The following is a 19,043-nucleotide window of genomic DNA, read 5'->3' as shown; positions in this document are numbered from 1 at the left end:
CTCACTTTGATCCATGAATGACATGTGTAGTGATTTGTATGTATCTTCTCATAGGAAAATATTATAAATAAACCTGCAAATGTGTTTCTAGCAACTAAACTACTGGGATAGATAAGAGGAAAAAAAGGATTTAACACATTTACTTTCATATTATTTACATGGTCCCTATCTAAACATTAATAAACAGGCATATACATGTACCTTTTGGGTAACTGAGCAATGTTTTTTATTTTGAAGCATACAGTTATCCAGTTCATACTGCATCTGAATAAAGCAAGGCACTCAAAAACATTTCATTTGGTATTCCATAATCATCTTCATTACTAGACACATCCATGTTTTTCTTCTCAAACTAACTTGCTGCTTGACTTTCAAAATTATATATATATGTGTGTGTGTGTGTATGTGTGTGTGTTTATGTGTGTGTATATATATATATATATATAAAGATGCAACAATAAAATTAAAATTGTGCAGCAATTATAAAAGCCCTATTGTCCCAAAGTGAAGCTCATGTGAAGCTATATCTTTTCATATAGCAACTTTATTTCCTCAAAACCAATCACAAGCAGAGCTGGGTATGCATATGAATTGCAGCCTATCCAGTTGCAAATGCATACAATATAATTGCAGAAAGGCATCATATCTGCATACATGAAAATAAAATATCTACAGTATATTATTCAGATGCTCCTGTACATCCCAGTTATCTTTAATTATAGGGGTATTTTAAACCCTTAAATGTTTTTGTCAATCCAGTGCTCAGAATTCAAGCCTGCTTTGTCAACAGCAGTTACAGAGTTAAATAAAGGGGCCAGCAACTTTGAGGCTGTAAAACTGACCCCATAGAATAGGAGCAGGACAAGTACATTTAACTTGCTAGATATATATATATATTTAAACCCTATATTGATCAAGTTGCTCATTATGATGATCTGCATTCTAACAATTTCCTAAAGCTTTTTCTAAAACTATCATCTAAAAAGGCATAGAGGAAAGGGTTGAGGCAGCTGTTTGCATAACTCAAGCTTGTTATAAATAAGGATATTCCAAGCACTGCCGGAGTCTGTGGGATGTCTGTAGTTAGGGCCACCACGGTGCTGAGATGGTACGGAGTCCAGCAGAAGAGACACACTGCTAAGATGACTATAACCATGAAAGTCACTTTCTTCTTAGCTTTATCTAAGGCTTTTGCGTTCGTGTTTAGGCGCATTTTTCTCAATTTGTAAAGCATCATGGTATACAGAATGCAGATGGTGGACACAGGGATTGCAAAGCCCATGATAAGAGTGTAGATTCGACTCATTTGCCACCACAGGCTTTCTGGATTAGGAAATACAAATAGACACTGCAAGCGACCGTGCTCCTTGTGAATCTTGGCAAAAACAACAAAAGGCAATATTATGATAGTAACAAAAATCCATATGCAGAGACTTACAATTTTAGCAGCCCTGTAGGTGCGGTAAGATAACTTTTTAGACTCTACAGTTGCAACAACCACAAGATATCTGTCAATGCTCATGACCGTTAAAAAGTAGAGGCTGGAAAAGGTATTGTACTCGTCAATGGATATAATTAACTTGCACATAAACTCACCAAAGGGCCACTGCAGTAACAAATAATCAACTATGTTAATGGGCAATACCAGAGTGAAGAGTTCGTCGGCGATGGCCAAGTTCAGGATGAAAATGTTGGTTACAGACTTCATTTTTGGTGCCTTGAGAATCACATAAATAACAGCAGTGTTTCCTGTCAGTCCGACAGCACAGATGATGGAATAGATGATAGGCAACGCCAGATAAAAGTTGGGAATGATCTGAGGCATCGACCCATTCAGCCACTCTGACCTCCTCGACGAGTTGGAGAAGAAATTCATAGAGAAGTTTTCCATCTTCCAAAGCATCAAAAGAGACAGGCAGAAAGAGACAGTAGGTAATTAGATTCCAGGCTTGGGCTCCAAGGAATCAAAGAACACTGTACCTTATTCACATGAAAACAAATTTAACTTGTAAAGGGACAATGCATCACATGCATGGATACACACACACACATACATACATACATACACACACACGCACTGCTGTTTTCATGCATCTGAACTTGGTACTAGAATTTCTTGATACTAAGTCCCCCTGTCTTTTACAATGATTTGAAATTAAAGCTTGTTAAATTCAGATCTAAAACTGTTCTTGAGTCACTTCACCAAGCACACCCATAAGACAACTATATATATATATAATATATACAGAGGTACATAAACCATCTTCAGTATTATGAGAAAATGCAATAATATTAATAGGAATGAGCCATACCTTAATTCCTGCCGTTTATGTGCCTAATTAGGATGTTTCTATATTTAGGGTTGCCTTGTGGCTGCATTAGGAGGTGATGCTGTGGAGCTGTGATCCAAGAGATGCTTGTAGCTGAGAATCTGATCCGCTGCTCTGTGCTCTGATTCCTTTCCATAGTGATTCTGTGCAGGAGAACTGCTCCCCCCACCCCCTCCCTCACTTGCCAATCTTTGTCCACTTGCAGAATAAAAATGGCCTCATTCCTTTTTAGGAGAAGGACTTATAAACACTTTCGTTCTGGACAATTTTTAGCATTACAGTAAAAGTTACAAATTTCTGTTTAAGTGTAGAAAATATCCCTATTGCCTATCAATGTCATTTTTCTGCTGCAAATTGTGTCTATTTATTTTCTTGTTTGCCTTATTACACCATGCCCAGGATAATGGGCTAAATGGCAGAGAGAATTACAAAATCAAATATATATAAAATAAAATCTAAAAATGTGTTTGAACATAGTTACTGATTTAAATCTTAAAAATGTCCAAAATCATTTGTAAATATCATGTTGGCTACTAAGTACAGATCAGCGTGCCAATCTGTTAATGAATATTTGCAACAAACTTGCAGCCCGAATCAGCAGCATGAAATAAAATCACAAATTCGTGTTTAAATCAATGGGACAGCGGATGAAATACAATTGTATACAGCTGTGCTTTATCTAGCTGGAATCCATTCAAGTTATTTTGCATTAACTGTTAGTTACGAAACGTCACACTTCCAGCGTGCATCGTTAAAACTGGATTAGAATTTTATTCTTTCTTCGCCAAACTGTTGTGGGAATCGTGGAATTACAGCAACGTACGGAGTGGGGGTCGCTCTAGGGTTCCCCAGTGTTACACTTGCACATGATTCAGCAGAAGTGCAACATTGTGTTTAGACTAAAGTTGTGACGAATGGTGTCGGTATGTGCAACATTTGCAGCAATTTTAGTGTTGCCACGCTTGGGGCTGCAATTGTAAGTGACCCTTATCATTTTTGTTGCTGTTGCAATTTTTCTTTTTGTTGTTTCCCTTTTGAATATTATGGCTTGTTGTGAGGACATGACTAGTTCAAGTATTAATTATTACTATCATCATCATCATCATCATCATCATCATCACTGTGATCATATATATAAATGGTGCTAGCACACAGCATTTCATAATGATTTAGAATAAGCAGGGGTCTTGCCATAATTTAACAAACCAAGGTTACAAAATAGGATTGGATGGCCCTCCTCACAAGAGGTTTATCTTGCATTAATGAGACCTAAAAAGATCAAAGCAGGTTGTTGGCAAGTTTGGATTTATAGACATTAAAAGGCACCTATCATAGCAAGATTGCACCTCACAAGCAGTTTAACACTGGGAGAGCAGCCCCAGCACATAGTGAGGGGCAAGTTGACTGATCCTACACATCACATGCATGTGCATAATGGGAGAGCTGAGGCACTTGCTTGTTATACTCATGTGTGTGCCCCAACATGGCCGCTCACACTAGGAGCTTCCTGCCGGTGCTGGCAGAATTAGGAGCTTTTTTCTGGCAAAAATAAAGCCATCATGTCTTGGATTTACAAAGGGTTTTCAGTTCCATTCTTACCCAAACCTAGATTGTTTGACTGCTCGCTGTAAGGAAGCGTGCCTTACCGGCACGGCGGGGACGCCCGCCGCGCCACCATCGGCGGGGACGCCCGCCGCGCCGTCTTTCCTCTGCGCCGGTTCCTTCCTAGTGTGCGCGCGCGCGCACTTCCGCGTTGTTAAGCGCATGCGCGCTGACGTGATGACGTCAGCGCGCAATGGCGCGAAATTTAAAAGTATTTAAAGGGGTTTTTGCCTTTTGTCAGTGCCCGTGATAGGATTTGATCCTGGTGCTTTTCTGAGCCTTGTACACTTCGTTTCTGTATCCTGCCTTGTTGCCTTCCTGTGTTTTGACCCGGTTTTGCTCCTGACTATTCTGATTATCCATATCTGACCCCGGCTTGTACTTGACTACGATTTCGTCTCATCCTGCTGTTTTGATTACCCGGTTTGACCCTTGCCTGTCTGACTATCCTTGATTGCTGCCCGCCCCGACCTAGCCTGCCTGACGACGACCTTGTTAACCCTATTTTGTACCGTGATCTTTGGCCTAAACTGACTTTCTACAGTCGTGCCCCATTGCTAGCCAGAACTCCTGCTCTGCACCTCTCGTTTAAGTCCAGGTGGCATCCGAGTAGCTGAGGGCTCCTCCCGAAGCCAAAGGCGGTCACGCTACTGGTGAAGCACGAGCTGAGACCAGGGTGCTTGGCACTAGCTCTGGTATTGGGTGCCGACCGTGACATTATCACGGGCCATGGAGGACCAAGATCACGTTGAGTCCGCTGCTGCTTCCCCCACTCCATCTGCTACTACTGAAGCGCTTCTTACTGCCCTGCTACAGCGTTTGGAGGATCAGGAGCAAAAGCAGAATTATCTCCTGCAGGGTTTTCACAACCTAACCCGCCAGCTGGAGACTTCGCAATCTCCGCAGCAGCAGCCTGTTCCTAGTTTTTCCCCTTCTGTAGGGGCATCTGCTATGGGAAGTAACACCTATAGGCCCCAGGAGCCTAAAATTGCATTTCCTGAGAAATTCTCTGGGGACAGGTCCAAATTTTTCGTCTTCAAAGAGGCATGTAAATTATATCTTAGCTTTTTCCCTCATTCTTTCCCTTCTGATGTGGAAAAAGTAAGATTTGTGATGACCCTTCTAGTGGGGGATCCCCAGGTTTGGGCCCTTAGACTGCCTCCTTCCGATCCTGCTCGTTCTTCCCTTGAAGTATTCTTTGATACTATGGCACTTCTTTACGATGACCCGGATCGTGCATCATCAGCCGATTCGGCGATTCGTAAACTGCGCCAAGGGAGACGGGATGCAGAGGTGTATTGCACAGAGTTCCGCCGGTGGGCAGGAGAGACTGAGTGGAACGATGCGGCCCTGCGCAGTCAGTTCCGTATCGGGCTATCCGACTCTATTAAAGATAGCCTGGTTAATTACCCCTTGTCGTCCAGTCTGGATGATCTCATGGCCCTAGCCATCCAGATCGATAGGAGACAAAGGGAGAGAAGGAGCGAAAGGGGCCATACTGCTTTCTCTGGGGTTACTTATGGGAGACCTGACTTAGTGACCAATGTTAAGTCTTCGGCTTCCCCGGTGTCTCCACCTCAGGAGGAGCCTATGCAACTAGGCCTATTCCATCTCTCTCCTGAGGAAAAGACACGCAGGCGGACCCTTGGGTTATGTATATATTGTGGGGACAAGGGTCATTTTCTCAAACAATGCACCAAGAGGCCGGGAAACGCCCAAGCCTAAATGAAGAAGGGGAGCTTCATTTGGGTGCAGGCGTTTCCTCTCCCCAATTTGCCTCTAAAGTGCAGCTACCGGTCAAACTGTCCTGGCCTACGGACTCTGTTAACTTGTCTGCTTTCGTGGACTCTGGGGCAGAGGGTAACTTTATTGAGGCCACATTCGCTGCTAAACATGGCATTCCTGTGGTCCCTCTAAGTGTTCCCATGAGGTTATTTACGGTGGACAAAAGACCTTTAGGGTCTGGTATAGTAGATAAGAAAACTGTATCCTTATCCTTATGTGTGAACAATTTCCATGTTGAAGAGATAGTCCTTTTTCTTATTGAAGGTGCCTCTTCCCCACTCATTTTGGGTTTACCCTGGCTCCAGGTTCATAACCCCCAGATTAACTGGGGTACGGGGGAGGTGTCTCAATGGGGTTCTTGTTGTAGGGGTATTTGTATTCCCTCAACTATAGCAGCCACCTCACTTGAGGGGTTACCTGCAGCCTATTCGGCTTATGCCGATGTCTTTTCCAAAAAGGCGGCCGAAACCTTACCCCCACACAGACAGTATGACTGTCCCATTGATCTGGTTCCAGGTTCCTCTCCTCCTCGTGGTCGTACATACCCTCTTTCCCTACCTGAGTCCCAGTCCATGAAGGAATATATCCAGGAAAACCTCGAAAGAGGTTTTATCCGGCCTTCTAATTCTCCTGCAGGGGCTGGGTTTTTCTTTGTGGGTAAGAAGGATGGAGGTCTCCGTCCTTGTATAGATTACAGGGGTTTAAACAAGGTCACTATTAAAAATCGCTACCCTCTTCCTCTAATTTCTGAGTTATTTGATCAGGTCAAAGCTACCAAGATCTATACCAAGCTTGATCTTAGAGGCGCATACAATCTCATCCGTATTAGGGAGGGGGATGAGTGGAAAACTGCTTTTAACACCAGGGACGGCCACTACGAGTATTTAGTAATGCCCTTTGGGCTCTGTAACGCCCCCGCAGTTTTTCAAGAATTTGTCAACGACATCTTTCGTGACCTGCTGGGGGTATTCGTAGTGGTCTACCTTGACAATATTCTTATTTTCTCTTCTAATCTAAATGAACATCGTAAACATGTGTGTGAGGTCTTAAAAAGACTAAGGGAGAACAACCTGTACGCAAAACTAGAGAAATGTACCTTTGAAGTCTCTACTGTCCAGTTTTTGGGTTTTATTATTTCCGGCAAGGGTCTAGAGATGGATCCAGGCAAAGTGAGAGCTGTCCTAGATTGGGCCCAACCCTTTTCGTTACGCGCAATACAAAGGTTTCTTGGTTTTGCCAATTATTATCGTCAATTCATTAAGAATTTTTCTCTAATTGTAGCTCCCATCACGAATCTAACCAAGAAGGGCGCTGATCCCAGTATATGGCCTTCTGAGGCTGTACAAGCATTTGAAACCCTCAAAAAAGAGTTTAGTTCTGCCCCTATCCTGCGATCTCCCGATTCCGCTCTCCCTTTCTTTGTAGAGGTAGATGCCTCTGAGGTAGGAGCTGGGGCAGTCCTTTCCCAAAGACACCCAATAACCAATAAGATGCATCCCTGTGCTTTTTTTTCTAGAAAGTTTTCACCTGCAGAGGTCAATTACGACATAGGGAACAGGGAACTGTTGGCCGTGAAATTGGCCTTCGAGGAATGGCGTCATCTCCTAGAGGGGGCTAAACATTTAGTTACGGTCTATACCGACCATAAAAATTTACTTTATATTGAATCCGCTAAGCGCCTGAACCCAAGGCAAGCCAGGTGGGCTTTATTCTTTTCAAGGTTCAATTTTTTTTTAACTTTTAAGCCCGGGTCAAAGAATACTAAGGCAGATGCACTCTCTAGGAGTTTCAATTCTGTTTCCTCCGACTCGAGTGAGTGTACTCCCATCATTCCCAGGGAGCTAATTATTGCAACTTTGGAATCTGACCTTTCTTTCTTATTGTCCCCGTTACAATCTTCTGCTCCTATTGAAACCCCATCTGGTAAATGGTTTGTCCCTGAGGAGTTTAGGGAACAAGTATTAAGAGAGGTTCATGATTCTAAAATGGCAGGCCATCCAGGAGTTGCAAAAACCATTTCTTTATTGTCCCGCCATATTTGGTGGCCATCCTTCAAGCAGGATGCTAAAACTTTCATCAATTCCTGTCCAATTTGTCAGAGGTCTAAATCATCTCATCAGCAGCCCCAGGGTCTGTTAAATCCCTTACCCATTCCAATGAAGCCTTGGTCCCACATCTCTATGGATTTTATTGTGGAGTTACCCCCCTCTCAGGGTAAAACAGTAATTTGGGTGGTGGTCGATAGATTTAGTAAAATGGCTCATTTTATTCCTCTCCCACACCTCCCTTCTGCTAAAACCCTGGCTGATTTATTCATTACTCATATTTTTAAGTTTCATGGGTTTCCAGTGAATATTGTTTCTGACAGGGGAGTTCAGTTTGTGTCAAGATTTTGGCGTGCTTTCTGTTCTTTAGTTGGGACGGAATTATCCTTTTCCTCTGCCTACCACCCCCAAACTAACGGTCAAACCGAAAGGGTGAACCAGTCCCTTGAGCAGTATCTCAGGTGCTATGTATCCGATAATCAGTCCACATGGTCTGAACTACTTCCCTGGGCAGAATTTGCATACAATAATGCTACCCATTCCTCCTCAGGGAGGTCTCCTTTCTTTGTCGTTTATGGGTTACACCCCAAAGCATTTTCTTTTTCTGGCTCTAATTCCCCCGTACCTTCTGCCAATTCCTCTGTCTTAAGGTTTTCCGAAATTTGGTCGCTAGTTCATGAGTCACTATCTGCAGCTTCCCTAGCCCAGAAAAAAGCTGCTGACAAATCCCGTAGGGATGCTCCCCAGTACAAGGTGGGGGATTTAGTGTGGTTATCAACCAAGAATATTAAGTTAAAGGTTCCCTCTCCCAAACTGGGGCCCAGGTTTATTGGTCCATATCCCATCATTGCAATAGTTAACCCATCTTCTGTCCGTCTGCAGTTACCTCCTAATTTCAAGATTGCTAATACTTTTCATGTTTCTCTCCTTAAACCTGCTGCTAACACTCGTCATTTGTCCGTTCCTCCCCCGGTGCTGATTGAAGGTCAGCCTGAATATGAGATCCAGGAGTTCCTTGACTCCCGCCTGGTGAGAGGTAAGTTACAATATCTTACCAGGTGGAAAGGCTTCGGCCCTGAGGAGAACTCCTGGGTCTCAGTTGATGACATCAAGGCTGACCGCCTTAGGAAGCAATTCCATTTTAGGTTTCCTGAGAAGCCTGGGGGTCCAGTGGCCCCCCCCATAGAGGGGGGTAATGTAAGGAAGCGTGCCTTACCGGCACGGCGGGGACGCCCGCCGCGCCGTCTTTCCTCTGCGCCGGTTCCTTCCTAGTGTGCGCGCGCGCGCACTTCCGCGTTGTTAAGCGCATGCGCGCTGACGTGATGACGTCAGCGCGCAATGGCGCGAAATTTAAAAGTATTTAAAGGGGTTTTTGCCTTTTGTCAGTGCCCGTGATAGGATTTGATCCTGGTGCTTTTCTGAGCCTTGTACACTTCGTTTCTGTATCCTGCCTTGTTGCCTTCCTGTGTTTTGACCCGGTTTTGCTCCTGACTATTCTGATTATCCATATCTGACCCCGGCTTGTACTTGACTACGATTTCGTCTCATCCTGCTGTTTTGATTACCCGGTTTGACCCTTGCCTGTCTGACTATCCTTGATTGCTGCCCGCCCCGACCTAGCCTGCCTGACGACGACCTTGTTAACCCTATTTTGTACCGTGATCTTTGGCCTAAACTGACTTTCTACAGTCGTGCCCCATTGCTAGCCAGAACTCCTGCTCTGCACCTCTCGTTTAAGTCCAGGTGGCATCCGAGTAGCTGAGGGCTCCCCCCGAAGCCAAAGGCGGTCACGCTACTGGTGAAGCACGAGCTGAGACCAGGGTGCTTGGCACTAGCTCTGGTATTGGGTGCCGACCGTGACACTCGCCTACTCCTCAGCAACCATGTTTATGAAACCGTGTTAGGCCCTGTGGACAATAAGAGTTTTTAATCATAGGCCAAATATATGTTAATTAGAAGGAATAAAAAGGAATATATATATTTATTTCTCTTCTTAAAGCTCACACAAGCTAACATGATTAAAAGGACATCATTTCTAAATGTGTAAAGCAATATGTTATTCTGGGCAGTGATGATACTATCTTGGCTCCAGACAATGCTTTCAGAAGTCAATGCATGGATGGATCAAATGAAAATTGCCACCTACAGTATCTGCTCTATATCTAGAGACAAAATCCCAATGCAATTAAAATGCATTCCGCATGGCTTCACAGAAACCAGTGCAGTTCCAGGATACATCAGTAACATTTTCTTCTAACTTTATTTGTAAGTTATGAATTTTCTTTTTTAAAAAGCAAATTAAAACCATTTAATAGAAATAAAGCAGACATAACAATTTATAAAGGACAGACCCAATAAGTACATATTCTTTCAGAATTACAGTTATGTAGTTACTTGGTAGTAATTTGGTTTGGATATATGTATGTCATCACTGACTCAGGGGTCAGTAGAAACAAAACAATGCTGCTGGCTGTGCCATTCACCTGCCACTATTGGTCTCAACAAGCGCAACTTTTATAGTGTTTTCTCTGATTTTAATTGTTCTTTTCTTTTCAAATTTATTTGCACAATTAAGTACTTTTTCTAGCTCAATATCCTTTTTATGGATTACTGCCCAAAACTGCATTCTTAAGGTAAGGTTTTCCCTGGGATGAACAAGGAGGCAAAATTATGTTTTCAGCCCTCAAGTAATGCCCTTTTTGTATAAGAAAGTATATTATTCAGCTTAGGAGACACTGACACTGTCTAGACTTGAAAAGTCTGTTAACCTTTCACTGAGGTACAATCCATCATTACTATGGATACTGCATCCCAATGAAAAATCCGCTCAGTGCTCTAGGAACCCAAACCTGTCCAGTAATTGGAGTACTCAGAGTAGATTAAGCATCCTAATGATGCGCTGGTATTCTTGATTACACATGCATCTTACATCCAGCAGACCTTACTGTATATAAACAAGCCACTCCACATACCCACATACTGGTACCCTGCTGGCCCAGTCCGACCCTGGACATGTCTTTTTACTAAGTCACCATGCCACCTGTTATCCCTTTCCCTCTCTGAGCTGTGCTTGGTAACTAGCAAATGCACAGTTCATGCTTTAGTGCTTTACCCCTTTCCTATCAGCAGCACTTTATGTCCTAAACTGAACAGATTATGGGTGATATTCTCAAAAGTGGTCGATGGAAGATGATGATGGAGGCTTTGCGGGCACCCAAACTAAGGGATGATTCACCAATGTCATATTTTTTTTACACGATTCGTGTTTTTCTGCACTAAAAAGATTTTTTTTATTTTAAAAAACTTGAAATTATTTATAAATTTTTTTATTATGCGTCAAAACTGCAAAAAAGACAAATGTGAAAATATGCCATCTAAGAGCTGTCAGTGTCATGTAGAAGTCCATGGGAGCTGTCCTAAGCAAGGTATTTTTTCATATTTTTAGGAGCTACTAATGCTATTTCAGTGATGTAAAAGTCACAATTACAGGTGTTTGCGTTTTTTCTTTTTATGCTTTTCAGCATCCACTTTTTTGTTGTTGCTGTGGTTGTTAATAAATGAGTAGACATTCATGTTTTTTTAAAAAGTTAGTTTAGTCTAAAATTAAACTAATTTCAATAAATAGGCCTCTGTTCCCATGTCATACCATATGCAATAAACATTTCTTTGTATATGGAATTGCTTGTATTAGTTAACAGGCTGCCTTTTACTGACTGAACTCATTGGATACAAAATGTTAGTCTTACTTCTATCATGAGCTATTTGAAATGTGTTTATTAGACATGAATATTATGTGTATTTATGCTGTAGTTTTATTTAAAAAAAAACAAAAAAAAAACTTTACTATGACCCCGGACGGAAGTGCAGAGCTAGAGCACTCAGGAGTACAACGCTGTTATAATGGGGCACATGCAGGTCTCTGCACCCCATTTTGCTCTAATTCAGAAAAGTGTATGGCAGGGCACCATAAAACATGGCAGTCTGCATTTTTTGCATTTTGCAGACAGAAAAGACCTAAGTATTGTACTTTTTCAATAGTATCAATTTTAATGAAAATGTCATCTCTTTGCTCATTACCATGGTCCTCTAACATGCCCTTGTTTATATATTCATACATACTGAGGAATAATGTAACTCCTACTCTAATACATATGGATATTATATGTAACCGAGGAGACTTTTTATCACACAAAGACATTCTTTGACACACAATGGAGCTCATTTTATGCATAAAATATTGCATAACTATGCCAAATAATTGTTCATGTATCTTCTCTGCTGTTATATCATGCGGTACATATATGAGAAAATTCTTCATATTCATCTGTGATAGTAGAGATGTTATCACCAAAGCAATACATCACTGTATGTGATATACCTCCTCTTCCTCCCAAGGAGGAATAATAAAAGACAGCAGTTGCTGCTTCTGTATCTGCCTGTATCTTTTTGACATTGCTTCTGCATGTAATTACAGAACAAGCTGGTAACAAGTAGCCATAAGCAAAGTCAGTCAAGCAGGAAACATAATTGTCCTCTCTATTAGTGGGTTTTCTGTGTAGAATTTTGCATTTGTGCATACAAATAGCAAAAGGGAAGACATCTTGTGATTAAAAGAAATAAAACTATTTTTAAAGGAGACATATCATGTGAAAATTAAGAATGTACCAGTGCATTATACTCCTCTAAATATAGTGCTTAAAAAAGTTGTGTGTGTTGTGTGTATTGGACTGATTTATTAAAAAAATTCCCCCAAAACCCTACCCCCTCCTACTGTGCTTCTGGCAGGGGCTATTAGGACACACCCACCCCTCATTTAAATCAGAGACCATAGCAGATCTACAGGGATCTCCAATAAAGGGGCCATTTTTACAGATAGTAGTAATTTTAAGCCCATAGTAAAACCAGCTCCATATATTATTTATTATTACAAGATCTTTACATTTATTTAATATGTCTCCTTTGGTTTTACCCAACTCTAAACAAATAAGTTATCTTTCTTTAAAAGTGAAAGTGTTTTCTTACTGCTGAGATGGGGTAAGTTTTTCCTCCTATAATTTATTTTCTGTATGTTTCATTAGCTTCTGAATTTTACCTTTGGATATTCTTAACATCTTGTGGAATATTTTTCTCCATAATAGTTACAACTGGTGACATCTAGGTATTGATTCCATATTAATTTCAAATGTGACATATTCTCATGGAAGTATGTGTCAGTCTGCTTCAACAATTTCTCCATTTGTATAAGCCTGCTGTTCCAGTTCATATTCTTCCTTTCCTTCTAGCCTTAAGCTGCCTGCCTTTAGTGTCTCTTACTGTATTTGAGTCAGGGTTGGTTTTTTCTGCTAACATCGGGCTATACTCCACATCAATTAGGGAGCCTACCTGCTGGAAACCAGACAGACTGGGGAACTCTCCATAGTAGAAGTAAGAGAGGCAAGGTAAACTTGCCAAATGAGAACCAAGGGTACATTATTGTTGGGGGACACACTATGAAATAAGAAATAACTTACATAGGGTATAATGGTCAAAGGTTTATATAAGAAGACACATATAATAGGCTTCTAATACAACAGTGCAGACCTACCCTGGGCTGTAACTAGCACATACCCAAACACAAAATGGCAAATATTAATATGAAAGCAGACTCTATAAAGCAGAATTCCAAACCAAAAGTTGTTACTAGCACAAACTTTCCCCAGAGTAACATTCTCTTAAAGTATGGCAGAGGCTTCCAATTAACTTGTTATTACCCTCATAGTGGAGATGAGCCTATTCCCATATCTAATTAAAGTCAGTGGGGCTCATTTATTAACACTGGGCAAATGTGGACATGGACAACCAATAAGTGATTGGCTTTTTTTCAGCCAGGTGCTGGTAGAACAATGAATGCAACAATTTGACTGGTTTCCATGGGTTACTGCATATGGGAAAATTTGCCCAGTGTTGATAAATGACCCCACTTGCCCAAGTGTAGTAACCCATAGCAACTAAGATTTTAGCTTTTAAATGTGTTACCAGTAATTTCTGCCTGTTGATTTTGCACCTTTTGCAATATAACCCCTATTTTTCTGCTAGTACCCCCCAGAATGTGACATACTTACAGGGGTAAGTTCTCAGCCCACAGAGATGTCAAATAACCACTTGTAATTCGAATGACAATGGTCCATTCCTAAACCTAATTTTTCTTCACTTTAAATACTAACATGAAATAAAGTTTTATAAATGCCCCAAGTGGATTGTTATCACATAAGGGTTAGCTATAGTCTCCTGCAGGCCTCTCATTTGGGCTGCCACTCAACAGTAATTTGGGCTGCTTCCTGACCTCTCAGGAACTCAGGTATGTGTAGGAACTCCAGGCAGCTCCTCTGCACCATGCTTCACAGAGACTTCTTCTACCCTAGCTCCTTGAAAGGTAAATTTCACCATATAATTGTATTGGGTAATAACGTGGATGAATTAACAGCACAACACAATGACGCATGCATTATATTATCATAAAGGATATGACAAAAATAGAAAGATGATAATGTGGCTGCTGTGCCATTATAATAGTAGTTTGCTAGCAAGGACCTTGTAAAATTATTTTTCTGGGGAAATGATGTTGAAATTGAATTGGCTTATTGTCAAAGTTTTTTCTAATAAGTTGTGGCAAAAAGAAATATTTGTTTATCACTGCAGAGTAAATGTGCCAGAATGTGTCATACTTACATAAATTGCAATGTGCTGTTGTGTTGCTTGTATGCCCCATCATGTATAGTTAAATACATATATACATATATAAATATATACATACGTATAGATACTCAACTATTATAGCTATTTTTACCATCATTGTTAAAAGAAAGTAGTTAAAGAATGGCAACTTTTAGAGAATGGATTTTACAAAAATACACAAATAAAGTGAAATGTGAAGATGATCCTTTCCTGTTCATACATTCTTAAGGACACAAGGGGAATCTTAAATTATCCTTTCTTTGAGTCAAACAAGATTTGTTACCAGCCCCCTGCTGAGTAATGATGGTGTGATAAATAACAAGCTACAACTGTAGATCAATGTTGGCTATTACATTTCTCAGAAAAGGACGTAACAACTTGCAGAATCTATAACTGACAATAAAAATCAGCTCCTCAAAGTAGTAAGTATTTTGCTTGGTGGAAAAGTATACTTTTACTTTAGAAGTCCTGTTATTTCAATAAACTAACCTTCATGAATGCAGACTTTTAGCTTCAGCTATATTGTACCATTTTTTAAATCACAAAAAAAAGTGAGCTTTTCCCAAACGCATCTACACACTTTATATATTTAAAAACACACCAAGAAGAAACACAAATCATTATTAACATTTATGAAAGTTGACATAGTTTTGATGATTATACAAGGCAACAATGGAATTATAAAGTCAGAAAGGTGTCAGATTATCTTTGCAAAGGGGAAGAAGCACACCAATATGCCAACAATGCCTTTAACCCATTTATTTGCAGAAACAAACAGCACAAGCTTTCGGGGTAACCCCTTCTTCAGGCACCTGAAGAAGGGGTTACCCCCAAAAGCTTGTGCTGTTTGAGGTAAACGCATTGGCAGCATATTGATGTGCTTCTTCCCCTTTGCAAAGACACATGGAAAAAAGCTTGGGAGCGGCTGAGGAAGTCAAGCACCCTCTGAGAGTATGTATGTAAGTGGTGTGATGAAGATTTTTCTTTATGCAGTACCATTATCCCCAAACACCAAGGGGAGTTTGATAATCTCTGTTCATGGAATTCCACTTGTGCTCGTTTTGAATGGAGTATAACTTTTTCATTCTCCATCAACCCATGGTCATTTTCTTTCTTTTAGTAATGGGTTTGTGATCCAAGTTCTTTGCTTATTTTTGCCAGACCACATTCATCTTCAGTAAAAACACTTTGATTCCATAGAATTCTATCCCCCATAAAATGCACTAAGTTTGCCCAGAAGTGGCAGTGGTCAGATTGGGTACTTTACAAAAACAAATAGCCTACTACTAGTATAGTCTGAATTATGTGAACTAATCTATATCATTTATCTATGTGATTACACAGTGTTGAACATTAACATTTCCCCATGTGAAGTTTTTATTTCTAGAATTTTGTAACTTCTAAATTCATGAGCTACTAATGTTTTGATGGCTAACACAGAGTCTAAGGCCATTCAGTTTTGAAGGGCACATATTTATTTAAGAGATTCTGCCGAGAAAAATCTACAGCAGGTCTATACCAATACCAAACAAAATCACACAGCTTAGGGGAAGACATACAATGTATGTCCACACACAAAAATTAACATAAAACTTCAAAGTTCTAAAAAATCAATTTATTTCTAAAAATAGAACATGTATTATTGAACATGTATAACCCTTTCTTGGCCCACTTCCTTATAGGAAATTTGAGAGAGACTGGAAAACTGGGATCTTAAAGTGCAGTACCTCCACCTAATAGGGACTAAGGGGTACACCTCACGGGTTCCCACTAGTAAATAAAATATATAGAGATTTGCAGCAATAATAAACTTTATATAGAAAGAAAGAAATGCAACAGACATCTAATAAAGTTAAATAACTCAATTCTTTAAATGTCATAGTCCCACAGTTTGATTGCAAAGGGGATAAAAAGGCACATTTCTGTTCCTCTGCCTTCCCCCAAGTACCTCTCCTTGGTTAAAGCCTTTTTTTTCCTAAATAGCAGGCAGATAAACAAACCTCTCCCACACAAGGGGCCATACACTTGTTTCCTTGCCAGTAGCCTCCCTTTGGTGGTTCACTCACCGAGTGTTCACAGTGGCATTCACACTGGGGTTCACATGTTTTACCCTGGCCCTCCAAGTAAGCCTCAGGCCTTGTCCCACCTCTCAACCAATCGGATCACTGCCCTAGCTGTACTAGCTAAATGTCACAGCCAGAGGAAGCTAAGGCACAGGTGCTGGCTGGCCTAAAAGGATTGCAGGTATAAGTGAGGCAAGAATCCTTAAACTGCCTACCCTAGTTGTCATATACACTGATTCACTCCTTCTAGCTGATGGTCTGGGGTCTGGCACCTGGACCCCATGGGTTTTTCTTTTAAACTGACAATTTTTATTGATTTTATTGGTAATTATACATTTAGCAGACTGCATAGGACAGTTTTCTGCTATAATAATTCTGTTGTGCAGTAATGCTAAAAAAGTGAAAATAATAGCAAGTAACAATTGTAAATATATATCGTAAATATAGCAGCTGGGACCTAGATATTGCTTAATTAGAAATAGCTGGTTTTAGTTTGAGAATATTAGGCAATTCAAACATGTAGGGCAGTAAATAACTGGGGATCATTTTTATAGGCCAGCCAGACCCCATGGGTTTTAATGCGAGGAGTCATATATATTTATTCAATGTGGTGATATTTCTTCTCCCATGGGATGAAAGATCACCTAAATTCCTGCAAATAAAACTTAGATCAGGCAACACCTTTCTAACTGTCTGGATATATCTGCACAAATGCTATTTTTCCTATAGAAATCATCTTTTTTATGATGTTTGGAACATTTGCAAGTACATGAATCTTATTGTGAATGTGGCCTACTGCTCCCTCTTATACTTTGAGCAGTCTGATATGACCACACATCGTGTTAACTTTTTTAAATACAGGGGGGAGGATATACAGTATACTTTGTAGAGACCTATCTACTAGGTTTCTATCTAGTTGCAGTTTTCATCAGGTCACGTCTGATTCCCATCTCTATGGCAGCTATGATATTGATAACAATTATTTCTCTTTGTATGAAATTGCAAATCATAGATTCTTTTCTTTCAGTCAGGCACACTCACAGTCAGAGACTGGTCAGAGAAGATATACTTGAATCTCTAAGTAGGTGAGTTCCATCAGTATTGGGATTTGCCAGTTGTAGGCCTGCTTTTGGGCTCTATAGGCAATGGCTGATATATATACTGTATATATATATATATGCAGTATTACTGGCAACATGAATGAATGAGGACTAACACTTGGGCACCAGTCTTTGGAGAATTCACAATGAGAAATGAAAAAATATATATACTGTAGTTTGAAACAACCATAGTTTAAAAGTAACTGCCTTGGTGTTCCATATTTTAATATGGATGGTATATGTCAAATATATGGTAGAATGATTTGAAGACAGAGTTTAAATCTTAGTTATTTGATTTCTATTTATACCTTCTGTAAATTGTATTTTTATTGGTAAAAGAAAGGCAGTGTTGAATAAGGGCTCCCTAAAGAAATCAATGTTGTGTTGTGTAGTTAAAATTTAATCTTGCTGAAATGGCTTGGCTTTTTGGGCCAATTCCATTTGTTATGTTTCCCATAAATAATTTTGCACACTTTACTACTATATAATTATCTTGCAAGGATCATGATTCAAGATGCAGCTGATATTTAGGGGACTTACAATGGGTTCAGAAAAGTGTTTCATAGGCTTGGTCCATTCCATTAACTATAAATTCTCTCCTAACTGGTAACCAAGAAACTTACCATTTGTTAATTTTTATCCAAAAAAACGGGGCTGGATCTTCGTTAGACGTCTCTTCTTTTTTTGTTCTCCGTACCAGTCAGCATTTCAGAAGAACAGGATTGTTCTGTGGAATATTTTATTAGGGTCTGTACTGAAACCTTTTGGTTTCATCTAGTCTAGAATATTGGGATAAGAGTTGAGGGATAATGTAAAGCATACATTATTACATTATTTTTGTAACATTATTAAGTAACATAATTTTTATTAGTTGCATAATTGTAATTTGTTGCACCCTTCCTGCTAAGCCTAATCACTACTTTTCTGCTGAATGTTGGGTAGGAAGATGTCACATTCAGCTTGTAGAACATTAAGAGACAAGGGAAATGATGTGCACTTCCTTTAATGTTTTTCCCACATATTTGATGACTATGAATATCTAATCATGATCTACAGATTCATTTAGCAGAGTAGGAGGGGATAATGTAGATACAAATTACTGATTAAACTGAAACTAGCTACAGATAGCAAACAGTTAGTGCTGTCTGTGGTAAGATGCTAAATTGTAATAATTCGCTACATTACGAGATAATTATCACAGTTCAGCAGCGTAGAAATATGGCACTAATATCTACCATTCTATGAGGAGGGCCTAACAATTTATCAATAACAGTTGCTGTCTTCTGAGATTCCCTTCTGTCTTCTGAGATTCCTTTAATTTAGCTGTTTTGTTTATTAATTCTATATATAGAACAAAGCAGCAAGTGGTGCAGAAAACTGGCACAAATACAGTAAAAAGATTTT

The 19,043-nt window shown here is 40.0% G+C and overlaps 1 protein-coding gene across 1 annotated transcript; it reads right to left on the bottom strand.

Annotated features, from left to right (window-relative positions):
• Positions 1-202: 202 nt before the first annotated feature.
• Positions 203-2,459, bottom strand: npbwr1 (neuropeptides B and W receptor 1). The gene is made up of 2 exons (XM_018094939.2): positions 2,313-2,459; positions 203-1,891 (listed from the first exon to the last, which is right to left on the bottom strand). Exon 2 carries the CDS (start codon positions 1,889-1,891, stop codon positions 926-928), a length of 966 nt encoding a protein of 321 aa, XP_017950428.2. The 5' UTR covers positions 2,313-2,459; the 3' UTR covers positions 203-925.
• Positions 2,460-19,043: the final 16,584 nt, after the last annotated feature.

This window comes from Xenopus tropicalis, chromosome 6 (assembly GCF_000004195.4).
Source record: "Xenopus tropicalis strain Nigerian chromosome 6, UCB_Xtro_10.0, whole genome shotgun sequence".
NCBI lineage: Eukaryota > Metazoa > Chordata > Amphibia > Anura > Pipidae > Xenopus > Xenopus tropicalis.
The sequence above is the reverse complement of the archived record's forward strand: the minus strand, read 5'-3'. Positions and strand labels throughout refer to the sequence as shown.